Here is a 16,614-nt window from a genome sequence, read left to right on the forward strand (position 1 = left end):
CTCCAGTCTTGCCCTTTTAAACCCCATCTTCCGTGCATCTTGTTGCTGTAATCATTTAAAAAGGCAGTTCTGACAATGCTGTACCCCTGCTTAAAACCCAGCATTGACTTCATAGTAGTTAAAAGACAGAACGTGAGCTCCTTAACATGTCACCCACGGCCTCACAGTCCGCAGTCTGCTGTGATTCTCCAGCTCATCTGTAGCTTCCTACCCTGCATTTGATGCGTCAGTCTACCTCCTTCACTGGCTTAGCTTTGCTTTTCTTTTGTGATATTTTCTCTGCCTGGAAGAGAAATTCCTTCTCATGCTTTGAGATTCCTAGACCAGAATTGGCCCTTTATAAAACTAGGTACACATGTTCAAATAGTATAGATTATTGAATGAATGTCGTAATACAGAGCAGTGGAGTGTTGGGAGATTTGAAAATTTGTGCCAGACTGTGAAGTGCCATAGAGAGAGAAAGCAAGTTAGTAATTTTATTATCTCTTACTGAGAAGCTCCTTTAGGAGCAGCATTTCCCTAGATGTTATTTTTCTATGTAAAATTCAACAGTAGAGCAACACGATTTATTTTTTTCTGATTAATACCTGAGACTTGGTGTTACCTTAAAGATCTCAGGAATGTCCATGAGATTTGATGTTACCTTAAAGGTCTCAGGAATGTGTGTGTGCATGTGCATCTGCATTTGTAAGCACATACTCGCCTTCTAGTGTCTATTCTGTGACCTGTTATTTAACACAAATAATTATCATCAGGTTATTATGTTTATGGTCATAACTGATGGCTGCTCATATCCTGAATACTCCTTAGTACTTTATGGAAATAAGTAAATTATCTTGAAATAAGATGTGCTGTGGCTTTTATTTAAATTAAAAAAAAAATTATGTTGCCTCCCAAAACAAAAGAGACTAATTCACCTCTCCTCAATTGTGAGTTTAGAGGACATTAGCTTATATTCCTATGTTCTTCTCATAGATGGAAGGGGGTTGGTCCAGGTGAAAGGAATCCTCCACAGTATTTGCCCCTTACTTGGAAGTATCTTGTATATTTTTAAGCCATGAATATAAATGTGTCATCTTGAGAGATTATTCTGTATTTGTTACCTTGCATTGTTGTATCAGTGGTATGTATAATCAAGCTATTTGTTAAAGAAGATTACCATTAACTAGTTTTTTCCTCTAGTGACATTATAAATTACTGTAAAATGTTTAATTTTTGAAAGCCCCGGTTCCTTGAGCTTTTATTATCAAACATTCCTGTCTGCCCTGCACCCCCCTTACAATCTTGTATAGGAGAGGACCTGTGATGCAGTGCTTAGGAGTTAGCCTCTGGAATCAGTGTGTTAAAATGCTACCTCTACTACTTGCTACCTTGATGACTTTGGACATGTTACTTAACCTCTATCTCCTTAGGCTTCTTTAGCTATAAAGTGGGAGCCATAATAGTACATAGCGAGGGTTGAATGATTACTTTATGGCAACCCTTACTTTAGAACAATGTAGCAATAATAAGTGCTAAATATAGTGTTAGCTATTTTAGTATACCTAGTGCATTAGAATGTGTTAAATGTATTTATAGATCTTGATGCTCACCCATGGTCTCCAAGAGTATTGCTTCAGATGGTTGGCTTTAAACATATTTGGTTATCACTGAATGTTTCAGATTTTGTTCAGCCTTTAAATGGCTTTTTCTTTTTTCTTGTTTGATAGAAGTGCTTGATTTTTATTATTTACAAACAGACAATATATTTAGTATTTTGAAAGCTTTTTATTTTAAATAGTGCTGTTTTATTATTGAAGGCATGATGATTTTAATTCTTGGATTCTTTGTTCATTCTTTTTATTAATTCCTTCAGCTTAAAGTAAGAATAAAAAAGAATTCATGTGGCCACACCTTCTAGAAGCCAGGAAACTTTTGAAAACTAGTATCTCTTTATATAAGCATTGTAGTATTAATCTTTAATAATATTGATCTTTAACAAAACCAGTAGGTTGTTGAGGTACAGTATTTTCTCTTTATAAAAAAAGTAAAACAATCAAGTAGCGAATTTTGTGCTAATCTTTGTGAAAGCAGTTGGTTTAATAAGATTCACGTATCTGTTGATTTCTTATATATTATACACCATCTTAAAAAATTTATTTTCAAAGTCTTCTTTGTAACATTATGATGTTAACAAATTAAAAATAGATCTTTACTCTGAGGAGACTATTATTGATGATTCTTCATATGGGAAAACTGTTTGGTTTGGGGATTTATACATATTTGACTTCTTGATTTTGATCAAATACTTACTCCCTGGAGCAGGAGAGCCAAACCTTTTCTGTAAAGGGGCCGATAGTAACTGTTTTAGGCTTGATGAGACATGTAGTCTTTATCTTAACTCTTCACCTCTGCCCTTGTAGCAGAAAGCAGCCGTAGATGATACCTAAATGAATAGGCAAGACTGTTCCAATAAAATTTTACAAAAATTGATCCATTGTGAAGGAGGAAACTTCACCCCCAGTCTGACCACTGCACGAGAATATGAATTTTACTTCTTGTGATCTCTCTGGTAGAAATCTCAGGTATTTATTTCCTAATACGAACTGATCTTTTTTTTGGTTTGTTTTTCATTTTTTGTGAACCGATCTTCAATTTAGACTAGTTGGCTTAAATGTTAAGGTTTAATCAACAGCACGAAACTGAACCTAGATCAGTCTGTGTTAGCTTTTTATGTCATAGGATTTTTAATTCCAACTTGAAATAAAAATAACTTGAACGTCATAGTCAGAAAGAACTAAGTTTGTACTTAATTGTACTTAGTTGCTTTGTGATAATGGACAAATTATTTCCACATTTCAGAGTTTCAGTTTCCTTGTATATGGGATGGAAATCATAGTCGCTATCTCCCACGGTTTTCTTTTCTGTTTAACTCTCTTTACCATTTCAGTTTAGCAGTTATTTTAGTCATTAACATGTGTCTCTTTCAGAACCTAGGAGAGAACTGTGCTCAGAGGTGAGCGTCTCTTCCCTAGTCATTCTTGAGGTATCAAAACTCTTGAAATTTCAAAATGCTTGAACATTCATATCATAGTTTTTGTGACATTTTTGCACTTTTGTTTGTGTTTAGATTTTTCATTTTACATATTTCTTGGACAGGTTATATAAAAATGGTATATAAAAATGTATAGTGATATTTTGATCTTTATCAGTGGAAGCCTGTTCCAGAATCTGTTAGAATTATAGTTTTTCTCTTACTGATGGCCTATCAGAGAAGCAGATTATTTGGAAATAGTTCCTGTTATATGCTCAATATACTCTTCATTTGACTGGAAATTGGTATCCTCATTAGGCAGATCTTAGCATACCAAAATGGTATTTCTTCATCTTTACAAGCAAATCTTGTTTGGAATGAGAAAACAATCTATAGACACATGATTCTCAGTGTATCTTGTATATACCAGAGTATGTGTTTTTAGGTAAGATATGGATACATTGTAAAATATATCCTTCCTAACTTGGCTACTCAGAATGAAAGGTTACTGAATCCAATGAAGATGCATAAGTACCTCTGGTTGTCTCAGTATAAAGTTCAGAAGTTAGTACTCTAATTAGGTTCGGGCGAGGGCAGGAGAGGAGGTTGTGACACTGGTAGGTTAAGAGGTGAGGTATTTCTAAATATGATCTTAGGTTTTAAGGACGTAAATCAACTACTTTGTGAAGTTTTGTTTTTTTCTTTAATGGCAAAAGTTTAGCACTCAAAGCAAACAGTAAAACTAGGCTGAATGGACAATGGAATTTGATGTGATATTATCTTTTAGGATTAAGTATAGCTGTGTATTTGATATTGTTCAATTATAGTGATAGTTCTTATATGGCTTGTGGTTTTTATAGCGTCCTATTGTGCTTCTATTTGGAAGCTTAATTTTAAAAAAATATTTTAAAAATTTTTTGAAAGCTCAGAAAAAAGATTGATGTTATATTTTGATGAAACAAGTTCACAATTGATATTACATAAACATTTACAGTAAAAATTTTAGAGTCTCTGTTCTCTAGCTTTTATGTCAGATTTTGTTTTTAAAAATGGAAGTCTCTTAACTTTATATTCTTACCTTTTTATAGTATATGACTGTTACTTAGCCTTTTTCCTTTCTTCACTTAAATATTTGTTGAATGCCCACTGTGTAGGCATAGGAGTTGTGATGGTAAGCATTAAAATGTGTGATAAGTACTATGAAGAAAAAAATACAAGTGCTTTGAGAACATGAAACAAGAATATCCTTCATGTATGTAGTGTTCAAGGGCTTCCCTGGTGACTCAGATGGTAAAGAGTCTGCCTGCAGTGCAGGAGACCCAGGTTCAATCCCTAGGTCGGGAAGATCCCCTAGAGAAGGGAATGACAACCCACTCCAGTATTCTTGCCTGAAGAATTCCTTGGACAGAGGAGTCTGGCAGGGAATGACAACCCACTCCAATATTCTTGCCTGGAGAATTCCTTGGACAGAGGAGTCTGGCAGGCTACAGTCCATGAGGTCACAAAGAGTCAGATACGACTGAACAACACACACACACACACACGTATCCTTGGACAGAGGAGTCTGGCAGGCTACAGTCCATGAGGTCACAAAGAGTCAGACACGACTGAACAACACACACACACACACACACACACACACACACACACACACACACGTAGGGCTTTAATTTAGTAAAGCTTCCTTGGGAAGTAATGCCTCTGACTGGGACAAAGGATGAGTAATTAAGTAGACAAAGAGGGGAAGAGGTATTTCTAGCAAAGGGACTCTTCTTTACAAAGGCTTTGAGTGTGAAGGGAGCCAAACACATTGGAGAATCCAGAAAGAAGTCCAGGGACTGGAGCAAAAAGATCAAGGAGAGAACAGAATAATGGTAGGAGTAGAGTACAGAGACTCTCTTCAGAATGCAGAGGGCTTTGTAGACCACCTTACTAAAGATCTTGGTTTTCACCCTAAAAGCAGTGACATCATTAAAAGGGACATCATTAAAAGGTTTTAAGAGGGCAGCTGATGAGGTCAGATTTGCATATTTTAAGGATCCCTCTGATAGCAGTAGAGCAAGCAAAATGAAAGCAGACAAGAGTGAAGTGGAGAAAAAAATTTGATGGCTTTGCAACAGTCCAGGCAATGGATGGTTATAACTTGAATGATAGTATCTGAAAAAGAAGTAAAGGGAGATTTACAGGTTAAAGACGTATTTAGTAGGTAAAATTTTTTGGCATTGATAGATTACCAGGTATTTGAGAGAATGTTGTCATGGATGACTTCCATGACTTCTGCTTTTCACAGCTGGGAAGCCATGATACATTTAGTAATGTACGAACACTCGAAAGAGAAACCAGAGGTGAGGGTGGGGGTGGGTCATGAGTTCAGTTTTGGACCTCTTGGATACAGTCAATTCTTGAAGAATTTGGGAAGAGACAAAAGAAGCAGCGGTTAGAAGAGAATATAGGATAGAAGATTTTAAAGTCTGTGAAAGTGTAGGGCATGTTTAAATACTCTGTGAGAAGCATCCAATAGAGAGGGAAGTTTTTGAATTATTGAAAGAGGGGAGGTGGTAATTAAAGGATCAGATGTCTTTACAAAGGCTAGAAAGAGCATACCTAAGTGGAATTACTAGTCTTAAACAAGATATATGCTTCCTCTAGTGTTTTAACAAGAGTAAGGAAGAAGAGGGTTCTGTGAATGTACTAAGCCTTTAGTAAGGGCTTTGTTTTTCCTGAGGTATGGAACTGTCCTTTGCCGAAAATAGTTGAGACTGAGGAAGAGGGCAGAAATCATCTTGAGGATGGAGAGTTAAAATAGTTATAGTGGCTAGTGAATTGAGAAACACAGAATTTCCTGGCCTCATTGACAGAAAAATTTTAGTTTAATTAATGTCACTTAAATGTTATCTTTAAATGTATCAGATTTGGGGGTGACCAGTAAGAAAGTGAACTCTACTTGGTAGAAGAGTTCATGATGACCCTGTGAACGTCTAAGCAATGACATCAGTTTGCTAGAATCTAATACTATTCTGGATGTTAAAGCAGGGTCACTGCAGTGCCACAAATAGAGCTGCTATATGTTTTCTTTTTAATTTGCATTCTTATCGTCGTATAATTTTACTTTTAGTGTTACTTATGTTGGGTAGGCCTAGTTTGTTTCTAACTGACGTTCTTTTTCCCTTTTTCAGGCAGGCAGAAGTCCTGAAGGCTGACATGACAGGTACTGTCTGACTCATTTGTTTTTCACAACTTATTTTATACCATTAAATTAAGAGAAGTGTGTCATCTTATTATACTACTTGTAGTACTGTCCTGGTTGCCAGAGGGTTTTAAAAATATTTATTGTTTTTATACTTTGAATTTTTACTTAGATGGCTCATCAAAAATTTTTATAATCTGTGCTACATTGACTGGAATATTGCTTAGTTGATGCATATAATCATTTAATTTTGACATTCTATATTAGTGATTTAAGAGATACAGAAAAAAATAATTCCTCTACCATATAAACACAAGTACCTTATGACATTAGGTTTATATCTTCCTGTTTATAATTCCCCAAACCTAAATAGTAGATGAGCCTTCAGAGAAAAATGCTTTCAGGAAAACTTTTGCAAATTGAAAGTCCTTGAAATTGAATGAGCTACCTTACCACTTTTCTTTCTTTTCTTTCTCACCTTTTTGTTTTCAACAATAGCCAAGGTGTTTTTGAAAGAATAATTGGACTTAGCCACTAAAAGGAGCAGATGACTTGAACTCAAAATTAGGAAATACATGGCAGCAACTATGTAGTGGTCAGAATGTTCTCTTTACAGCATAACAGCAACATGCTTTCTGTGTAACTATGCTGAAATGTTTTAAAAAATATAGGTGCTAGTGGATCTCATCCTAATTTTTGAAGATTTTAGTTCTGCAGTGAAACCCACAAAGAGAGTTAAACTTGTTGTAAACTGCATACCTGCTAAAATTTACAACCAAGAGGAAATGGACTATTTGGATGTGTCTTTCTTAATTTCCAGAGTTGCAGGCTAATATTTTAAGGATTTTGAGTAATCTCACTATCATCTTGTTCAAGGGGAAAAAAAGCCTAAACCACTTTTTCTTGTTTTACAGTTCTTCCTATTATTAACATAGCTGTCATTATCCGCCATACTGTGGCTACCGGGGTCAGCTCTGAGCTCTGCTCTGTTATTCCTCTTTGTGTTGGCATTGTAATCTGCATTGTGTGATAAAAGTTGTGTATGGAGCAATCTCAGGCAGTCTATATACCTTTTACATTTTCTTAACTCTTGAACACCCTCAGTAAGAAGGGTTTGACTTTTGTAGGGAACATCTGTTGTGCCCAGAAGGTGACTTGTCCCTAAGATATTAAGTCTGCTCATTCAAATGATAGTCTCTCTGATGGGTCAGAGTTAATGATACCTTAAAATCCTTTGCCTGCTGTCGATGAGTTGAAGCAGAGTTGAATAAATCTATAAATCTATTTAGTCATTAAAAGCTTAATAAGGGGCCAAGAACCTGATACCAAAAAAAAAGACCCTATTTTTTAGTTTCTAGCAAACTCTCGTGAGGATTAACTCTAATATCTGGGAGAGTCTGTGTGCAGAATAGGATTATGGTGCCTGTAGATACTAATAGCAAACCTAAAGAGGAGTGAAGATATTCCGTTGCAAAACCTTGCAATGCAACCAGACAGGCTAACTAGCAGTCAGAAATATGTAATTGAAAAGTCCATTATTAAGTTCTTCTATCGAGGCAGCTCACTATCTGTTATTGCACTCATGAGCCTAGTAATAGGAAAGGCTAATGTGCCTTGTAAGACTCTGGCAGACAATACAGCTCCAGTTTGGTATTACATATAGTCATAGCCTGACTTCTGACTTCATCTTGCACCCAGTCTCTCATTTGGCCTCTTGAGCAGTTTAATCACTTCACTTGTCTGATTCTGGCCCTCATTTACATTAAATAGCAAGTATGCATTGCTCACAAAAGTGTCTTGACAAGCATCCTACCGATTGGTAAAATAACACTCACTGTCAAGACTTTATTGGCTTGACATATATAGGAAAGTAGGAGTAATAGCAGAATGCCCAAACAACTGCTGGGTTGTGAGCTGACAGGCGGCTTCTGTAAGGGCAATTGTGAGAATGATTCAAAAGAAGAAAAGCTTCTTTGAACAAAGAGATACAGTTATTAATGTAAGAGTAAACAGATCAACTTGGCAGTCCACCATTCCAAATGGGGTGACTTCTTATGAGGCATATGACTTCCTATGGTATGAATACTTAGATATCCACACCAAAATCAAAGGGTGAATCATTCTCTCTCTCTTTTTTAGGCCTTTTTCATTTCATGGTGTTATTTCAAAACTAAAAGACAAATACAGAAGCATTTTGAAAGATTCAGTCATTAGCCAAAAGGTGAAAGTTTCATCTGAAATGTAGTATAAAACTTTTGGAGCAATCTATGATGTATATTTAAGCAGGTTTTTGCTTTGGTGAATGGAGAGTGAAGGAATTATTTGTGTGGCATAATGGCCTTAACAATCTGTTTATCTATCTACTGTTTTTGTTTTGTTACTCAGATTCTAAGCTGGGTCCAGCCGAAGTCTGGACATCCAGGCAGGCTCTGCAGGACCTGTACCAGAAAATGCTAGTTACTGATTTGGAATACGCTTTAGACAAGAAAGTAGAACAGGATCTGTAAGTATTAACATTTGGGATGTCCCTGTAAGATCAAGAAACTCACCAAGACTTTAGAAGAGAACGATTTGGTTGTTTCTTTTTAACCTGTTTCAGAGTAAGCTATCTCAATGGATAAAAAAAGAAATTCTAATACTTGTGATGTTTTGAACAATCTGTTTGACCTTTGGTGTAAAGAGGAGAAATGTTCAGAGTTGAGTTTTATTAAGGTATTTGGGGCATATCATAAAAACAAATCTGTATATATTTCAGGTGCTAAGAAACAGTGTTTGGATTCTCTATATTCAGTCCTGTATTTAAGCTATGATTTAGAAAAGGAAGTGTTCAGGGCAGGCTTTCTTTGATAAATGCGATTCTATAAATCTCTCCCAAAGGAAAATATATTTACATTGTAAGGAAAGTTCTTCCTTTTAATCAAATAGATATTTCCTTCCCCTACTCCCCAATAAGACTAAGAAAAATTTTACATATTTAGGCTATTCCACTCATTCTTTCTTTGAGCTGTGAAATGGCAGATGACCAGATTCCCAAGTGAGTAAATAAATGCCTTTCATGGAAAGCCTTGCCTTATAAATTGAAACAAGGACATTAGCCTGGTGGAAAATTAAAAATCAAGAATATTCTGTTTACCTAAGTTGTGGTGAAAATTAGTTTTTCCTAATCTAATTTTCCTGATTTTTGCACACCTGACCTTTATATTGTTAGAAGACCTAGTAATAGAATTTAATCACAACCACTCAAACACGTATTTTTGATATTAGAGTCATGGATAAGATGACATCAAAAATGCTGAGGGAGTGATTGCCCTCAGAAATCATTAAAAACCCCAGTGCTTCAAAAGAGTCTCAAAAGCTGCCGTTGATAAAGAATTAGGTACTTTCCAGGTAGGTTGTAAACCCTTTATCTATGTTTGCATCCTTTAATGAAGCCAGTATATCTTCCATCCTAGTTCTTTTTTATTGTTTGTTTCTTTTCCCCCTGTGATTTCCAAATTAGGGAGCAACTGTACTTCACCATAACTAAATTTAAAATGACTCTCTGTACAACTAGATTAATGAATGAAAGGCATTTTATAACAGGAGTTATAGAACCAATAGAACAGGAGAATAGGAGAAATAGAACCAAGTGTTGTGGGAAATAAGTTTTAGAGAAATAAGAAATATGGCTTAATATTCATAAGGAAACCCCCCCCCCCCCCCACCGGCATTCCACTTGATAGAAGACATTTTGTTGGTGCAGTGATACAATGTATGGAAATTTGTTAATAGCTTACTTTTACTTTGGTTTACCACTGTAGTTCTAAGTTTGTACCGGGATTCCTAAATAGGTTCTAACTCTAGTAACCCTAAAAGATAAATAACTGAAGCCACAGTCTGATTATTCGAACATTTGGTAAGTGTTTACTAAAGTCAGTTGCATTCTGCTGCTTGTCTAGTCTTGTTCAAAGGGGAGCGTAAAGTCATTTAAATGAGTAACTTGAATGCGGGTTCACTGCCCTAGTGTGTTATAACAAACAGTTCTTTCTTGTTCTCAGGGGGACCAGTGTCTGCCCAGTGAGTCACTGCTATACCAAATAGAATTACATTTTGTTTTCAGCTGGAATCATGCCTTTAAGAATCAGATCACAACACTACAAGGCCAGGCAAAGAATCGAGCAAACCCGAATCGGAGTGAAGTTCAGGCAAACCTTTCTCTGTTCCTAGAGGCAGCTAGTGGCTTCTATACTCAGGTGAGTTTGGCACTACATACCAGTTTTCCTAAAATCAGTGGTGAATATTCCCTTTGTGCACATCTTACTCATATAGGCACTCTGTGTGCCCGTAGTGTGGTGCATCTAGGAGTTGATCATCTGTAATCTCAAATTTAAAGAAATGTCCAAAATTATTTACCATAAGACTTCTAAAACAGTAAAGACTCTGCTCTTTAGAAGGCGATGGTTCACCTCAAAGGTTGGAGGTATAACTGTGTGAATAGAAAAAGGGCAATGAGAGCAGTGCCTTAGTGAAGCAGCAGCGGTGCAGTTACAAGTGAGAGACGTCGGTCACAAGTCACAAGTCACTTTGCTTCATTAGAGCGAATGTGAATGTGTGGGTATAATCATTAAGAACGTTTAACAGCCATGCTGTGCCAGGTAAGAAAGGCAAAATCTGTGATCTCAATGAGTTCTCCTAGTATTAAGTATATAGTAGAATATATCTGGAGCTTCAAATGCTGTTAAGCTACCTAAGAGGTAGAATAGCCTTTCCTCAGTTTGAATAATAAGCTGTTATTTACTGTTCTCAGAAACTTTCCCCGCCCTTAGTTACATCTTGATATGACTTCTAAATCACATGAGGTAGAATAATTCTTTTTTGGACAGTGAGTTTTATTTAAGCAGAATTCCTTTGAAAAGTTCATCCCATCCACTTATAATAGCATTCATAATTTAATAAAATATGTATAAATTCTCATCCTACAATGACAAGGCGAGATTTTGAGGAGCTTGCACCAAAGAAATTCACAGAACCTTCTCTCTGTGCTACTGCTTGACCATTGCTACCTATATTTTGTCTGTTTTGGTTTTGCTGTTTAGAAAAGACTGTTGAAAGATATCAAATAGCCGCCATCTTATAGATTTACTTAGACTAAAAAATTCATCACCGTTCATCACTGAAAGAACTCAAGTATGATTCTTGTTCTCACACTTCACTTTTAAATTGCTGCCAGCTTTTAGCAAAAGTTGGTATTTCTGGAGAGAGGGCTTGTGGTTTGCCACTTGGCTAATCCTTAGGGCAGATGTTAAAGGTTAATTCATTCTGCAAGTAACTGTTAAAAGTTTGTTCTTTGTAACACACAATACTAGACACCAAGGATTGGAGGGAAGAGAGACTGTCTTTAACTTTCAAAGGACTATCCAGTCTAAATGAGGAGATGGCTATATTAATAGATACTTTTTTTTTGGGGGGGGGGGGTTTCCATTATAAAAAATGCATACCAGTGCCAAGAGATTTGAAAATTATAAGAAGTCCAAACATTTTTCCTTACCCTCTCATTCAGGATAAATTACTGATGAGTAGAGTTTTTAACACTATTGATAGTCACTTTTGTTTTCCCAGAAAGTTCTCATTTATGTTTTTAAATTTCCATCAACAGTGTATACAGTGTCTATCTTGACATATACTCAACAGCATTAAGTATTTCAGTAAAGGTAAATGAATGATTAATTGAATAACATACTTGATAGATGGAGAATAATTTAATGTCTAGTTACTAGTGATGTTGAACTTCTTTCATTCTTTATTAGATATTTGTATTTTATACAATCAGTTTAATCATTTATTTTCCCCATCCATTGTTCAGACTCTAATTTTTTCCGTAGCAATCTGAGCTCTTTCTGCATAGGGATGTTGATTTTTCTTCCTTTTTTTTTTTTTTGACAATCATCTTTTTCTCCAATTTCTTCTGGTCCTTTCATTTTGTTTGAAGTTTTTTGAAATACAGAGGTTATGTAGTTTTTGTTTTTACAGTACAGGTTTTTCTTTGTGCACTTGTCCATAGATCAACAGATATTTAATAATAATAATAATTACATTTAAAGAAACAAATAGAAAAAAAAAATAAAAAAAAACAAAACAAAAAAAAAAAAGAAACAAATAGGTATTATATTGATATACTAAAATTTGGAAACACCACCAATATCCTACAATAGAGTAATGGTTAAATAAATTACAAACCATCTATAAAATTATGAAACTGTTATAAGTGGTATTTATGAAGTTTTTTTATTGAAGTTTGGCTGATGTACAATATTATGTAAGTTTCAGGTGTACAACATAGTGAGTCACAGTTTTTAGAGGTTATGCTCTGTTTATGCCTGTGTGCTTGCTAAGTCACTTCAGTCGTGTCTGACTCTTTTTTACCCTGTGGACTGTAGCCCACCAGTCTCCTCTGTTCATGGGATTCTCCAGGCAAGAATACTGGAGTGGGTTGCCATGCCCTCCTCCAGGGGATCTTCCTGACCTAAGGATCGAACCTACCTGCCTGTCTTATATCTTCTGCATTAGCAGGCGGGTTCTTTACCACTACTGCCATCTGGGAAACACTTACTCTGTTTATAGTTATTATAAATATTGGTTATATTCCCTGTGCTGTATAATATGTCCTTATAGCTTATTTGTTTGACACATAATAGTTTGTACCTCTTCATCCCCTACCTCACCTCTCTCCTTTGCCTTTCCTAACTGGTAACCACTAGTTTGTTTTCTTTATCTGTGAATCTGTTTCATTTTTTTGTTATATTTACTACTTTGTTGTGTTTTTTAGATTCCACATGTAAATGATAACATATAGGCACTTATCCTTCTCTGTCTGACATTGCATTTAATATAATCTCTTCCAAGTCCATGTTGTTGCAAGTGGCTAATTTTCATCCTTTTTTACGGCTTAGTAGTATCCCATTGTATATGTATGTTTGTGGGATACACACACACACACCCGCCCCATCTTTTTTATCCATTCATCTGTTGATGGACAGTTGGGTTGTCTCCATATCTTGGCAGTTGTGTATAATGCTACTGTGAACACTGAAGTGCATGTATGTTTTTGAATTAGTGTTTTTGTTTTTTTTCAGTTATATGCCCAGGAGTAGGAGTGAAATTGCTAGGTAATAGGGTAGTTCTGTTTTTATTTTTTTGAGAAACCTCCATACTGTTTTCCACACTGACATTTCCACAACTTACATTTCCACCAGCAGTGTATGGGGGCTCCCTTTTCTCCATGTCTTCATCAGCATTTGTTATTGGTGATCTTTTGTGGTTTTAATTTGCATTTTTCAGATGACTAGCAATGTTGAGCCTCTTTTCATGGGCCTATTGGCCATCGGTATGTCTTCATTGAAAAAGTGTTTATTCAGATCTTCTGGTGTTTTTTAATGCAGTTGTTTGTTTTTTTGATCTTAAGTTGTATGAGCAGTTTATGTATTTTGGATATTAACCCCTTAGCAGTTTTCTCTCATTTGGTAGGTGGGGTTTTCATTCTGTCGACAGTTTTCTTTGCTCTGCAAAAGCTTTTAAGTTTAATTAGGTCCTGTTTATGAAGATTTTTTTTTTATGATGAGGAAATTGTGTTAAATGAAAAATCATGATATAAAATTATGGATACAGTTGGACTCTAAACGGTAGTTGAATAGTCTCAGCTCAATGGGCTATTAACAAAAATGGTATGTTTCCCTGTTACTAGCACGCCCCTCCCCCATCACTACTTTAAACTCTACTTCTTTGAATTCCAGATTCCCATCATAACCTTTTGGACAGATTCCTACCATTCTCACTGCTCTTAGGTTTTTATAATAAACAGTCTAGTTTTAAAACTCCAGTCTCGTCTCCAACTTAAATCTCTTCCTTCCTTCATGTAGTGGAAATCTAAACTGTGAATACAACTGAAGTTGGGAGGAGCAATAGACTTGGTGGAGGTATTGGATTGGTCAGAAGATCTTATGGAAAGAGTATCCACCTTCTGCAGTACATTTTTATATTAGCCATGACACAGATACATTTATCTTGGAAAATGATTCTTAACCTTTTTTTATGTTGTGACACACATGTAGCACATTTCCAAGGGTTTGATTGGACACTAATAAATCCAAACACATCTGCAAGGAAGTATAGCAGGAATCATTTTTGTTGAGGTAGCAGGTTATTTGCAAAAACATTTTATAAGCAAGTCAATAATAAAATATTAAATGTCTCATAATATTGTTTTATAAAGGAAAATATTATTTCTGAGGTAAGCATTGATCTTTCCCCACTGCATTCCACAGGCCCTGGATGAGTGAGTACACCAGTTGTAGAATGAGCAGCAGTAAGCTTTTTTCAGATCTCAACATTAATAGAACTTGATAGTAACATTTTTTGGGTTTTCTTGATAATTGAAACAGTTAAATGACGTGGTGAACAATAATGTTCTGTACATCTTTTTTGATGACGTGAGGTACAGATTAAGCTACCAGACTGGGAAAGTACACCAGGTCCAAATCATTGTACAGCCTTATAGACTAAGATGAGTTTTGAATTTTAATCTGAAGTGTATGTAGTTGCAAGTCATTGAGAAGTAGACAGGGGGATAATAGCATGATAAAATTTGTATTTTTAAAAGATTCCTTTGGATATTGCTTGGAGATTGATTTAGCAGGGGTCAAGAATGGAAAGTAGTAGTGTGCTGCTGTGGTAATGGAAAGATATTGATGGATTTTTTAAATGGCCAGGACTTCCTAATGGATTGGATCAGATGTGTGGAATTAGGATAGGGGAAGAGTCAGAGATAACTTAAGTTATCAGATTGAGTGGCTAGTTGACTGGTTGTACCATTTACTGAGATAGGGAACACTGAGGAAAAGACAGCTCTATTCATGTTACACTAGGGAGATAGATGCTTGTTTGCCATAGAAGTGGAGAGATCAAATAGGTAATTCGATAAGCTAAGCTAGGAGCTCAGTGAAAAGATCAGAGCCAGAGTAAAATTTATGATTACAATAAAGTACCCTGACTTAGAGACATTAGAATTTTGCATTTAAAACCATAGAGCTAGGTGAGAACAGGTTTGGCAGAGGAGGAGCCACATTTCAATAGGAGTAAATCAGAGTGATATCTTAGAAGACAAAGAGAAAAGCATTTCAATAAGAGGGAGTGACCAACTCAGGTGAAAGTTGGTGCTAGAAAGAAATCAAGTAAGGTGATTAAAAAGGATCAGTTGGATTTGACACATAGAAGTCATTAGTGAAATTAATGGATACCGTATTTCCTCATTTCTAAAACATGTTTCATATTTTAACACCTTTGAGATAGGGAAACATTTACAAAAGATGGTCAGTTCACCATTTAATTGGCAGTTTTTCTGTTACATAAATAATAGTTCATCTTACAATTTATGGTATCTTGGATTTGATGAAATGTGACTTCAGTTGAGTGGCCAAGATAGAAATCTGATTGGAATGGATTGAAAAGAGACAGATACATGATTATGCTCAGTTCTGTTTTCTGTGAAGATGATTTTTTTGATTTAGATATCGTTTTGTTAACTATTGGTATTTAAAGCATGGCGCTTGAAGCCAGAACCAAATTGCCAAATGAAGTAAACATGTAACATCATGCTGTGTGGGTTTTTTTAAAACATCAAAAAACAGAACAATAGAGTGGTCCTTACTCTTAAGAAAGGTGAGCCAAAAAGAAAGTATTAAGTATCTGTAGTAATTAAAAGATATTCTGTGTTCATAGTGAAAGGGAAAAGTGAAAGTCGCTCAGTCATGTGCGACTCTTTGCGACCCCATGACTGTACAGTCCATGGAGTTCTCCAGGCCAGAATACCGGAGTGGGTAGCCTTTCTCTTCTCCAGGGGATCTTCCCAACCCAGGGATCAAACCCGGGTCTCCCACATTGCAGGAGGATTCTTTACCAGCTGAGCCACAAGGGAAGCCCAAGAATACTGGAGTGGGTAGCCTATCCCTTCTCCAGGGGATCTTCCTGACCCAGGAATCAAACCAGGGTCTCCTGCATTGCAGGCAGATTCTTTACCAACTGAGCTATCAGGGAAGCCCTGTGTATTCATATTTAGTTCTAAATTCTTAGGGTAGATTGAAGAGCTAAGGAGCAGTGGAATAGTATAATAAGAGTTTTCACAGAATAATTGCCAAATATAGTTTTGTTCAGCTTATTAAACATCTGTTTCTCTTTAGTCCCACCTTGTTTCTGCCTCAGCTCATGCTTTCTCACCTGGAATCCTTTGAACCAGCAGGAATTTTTCCAGTATCTCTACCTACAACTCCTGGGTTCAGACAAAAATTTTATTATAAAACAGCCACATGAAGTTTCAACCATATTTTATTTACTTTTCTTAAACATCCTTTTTTTCTTCTAGATAGATATTCAGCTGTGCCTA

General features: G+C 35.9%; 1 protein-coding gene across 7 annotated transcripts in view; it reads left to right on the plus strand.

The window, feature by feature from the left end:
- SMG7 (SMG7 nonsense mediated mRNA decay factor) overlaps positions 1-16,614 on the plus strand; it is a 78,560-nt gene that overhangs the window by 33,644 nt on the left and 28,302 nt on the right. For 6 of the 7 annotated variants that reach the window (XM_061160885.1, XM_061160884.1, XM_061160889.1 and 3 more), the window contains 3 exons: positions 6,190-6,221; positions 8,586-8,703; positions 10,300-10,432. In XM_061160885.1, coding sequence (XP_061016868.1) covers positions 6,190-6,221; positions 8,586-8,703; positions 10,300-10,432 — 283 coding nt within the window. Of the gene's footprint in view, positions 1-6,189; positions 6,222-8,585; positions 8,704-10,299; positions 10,433-16,614 lie in introns of those variants that run through there. The other variant, XM_061160891.1, reaches the window with a different exon arrangement.

This window comes from Dama dama, chromosome 14 (assembly GCF_033118175.1).
Source record: "Dama dama isolate Ldn47 chromosome 14, ASM3311817v1, whole genome shotgun sequence".
Taxonomy (NCBI): domain Eukaryota; kingdom Metazoa; phylum Chordata; class Mammalia; order Artiodactyla; family Cervidae; genus Dama; species Dama dama.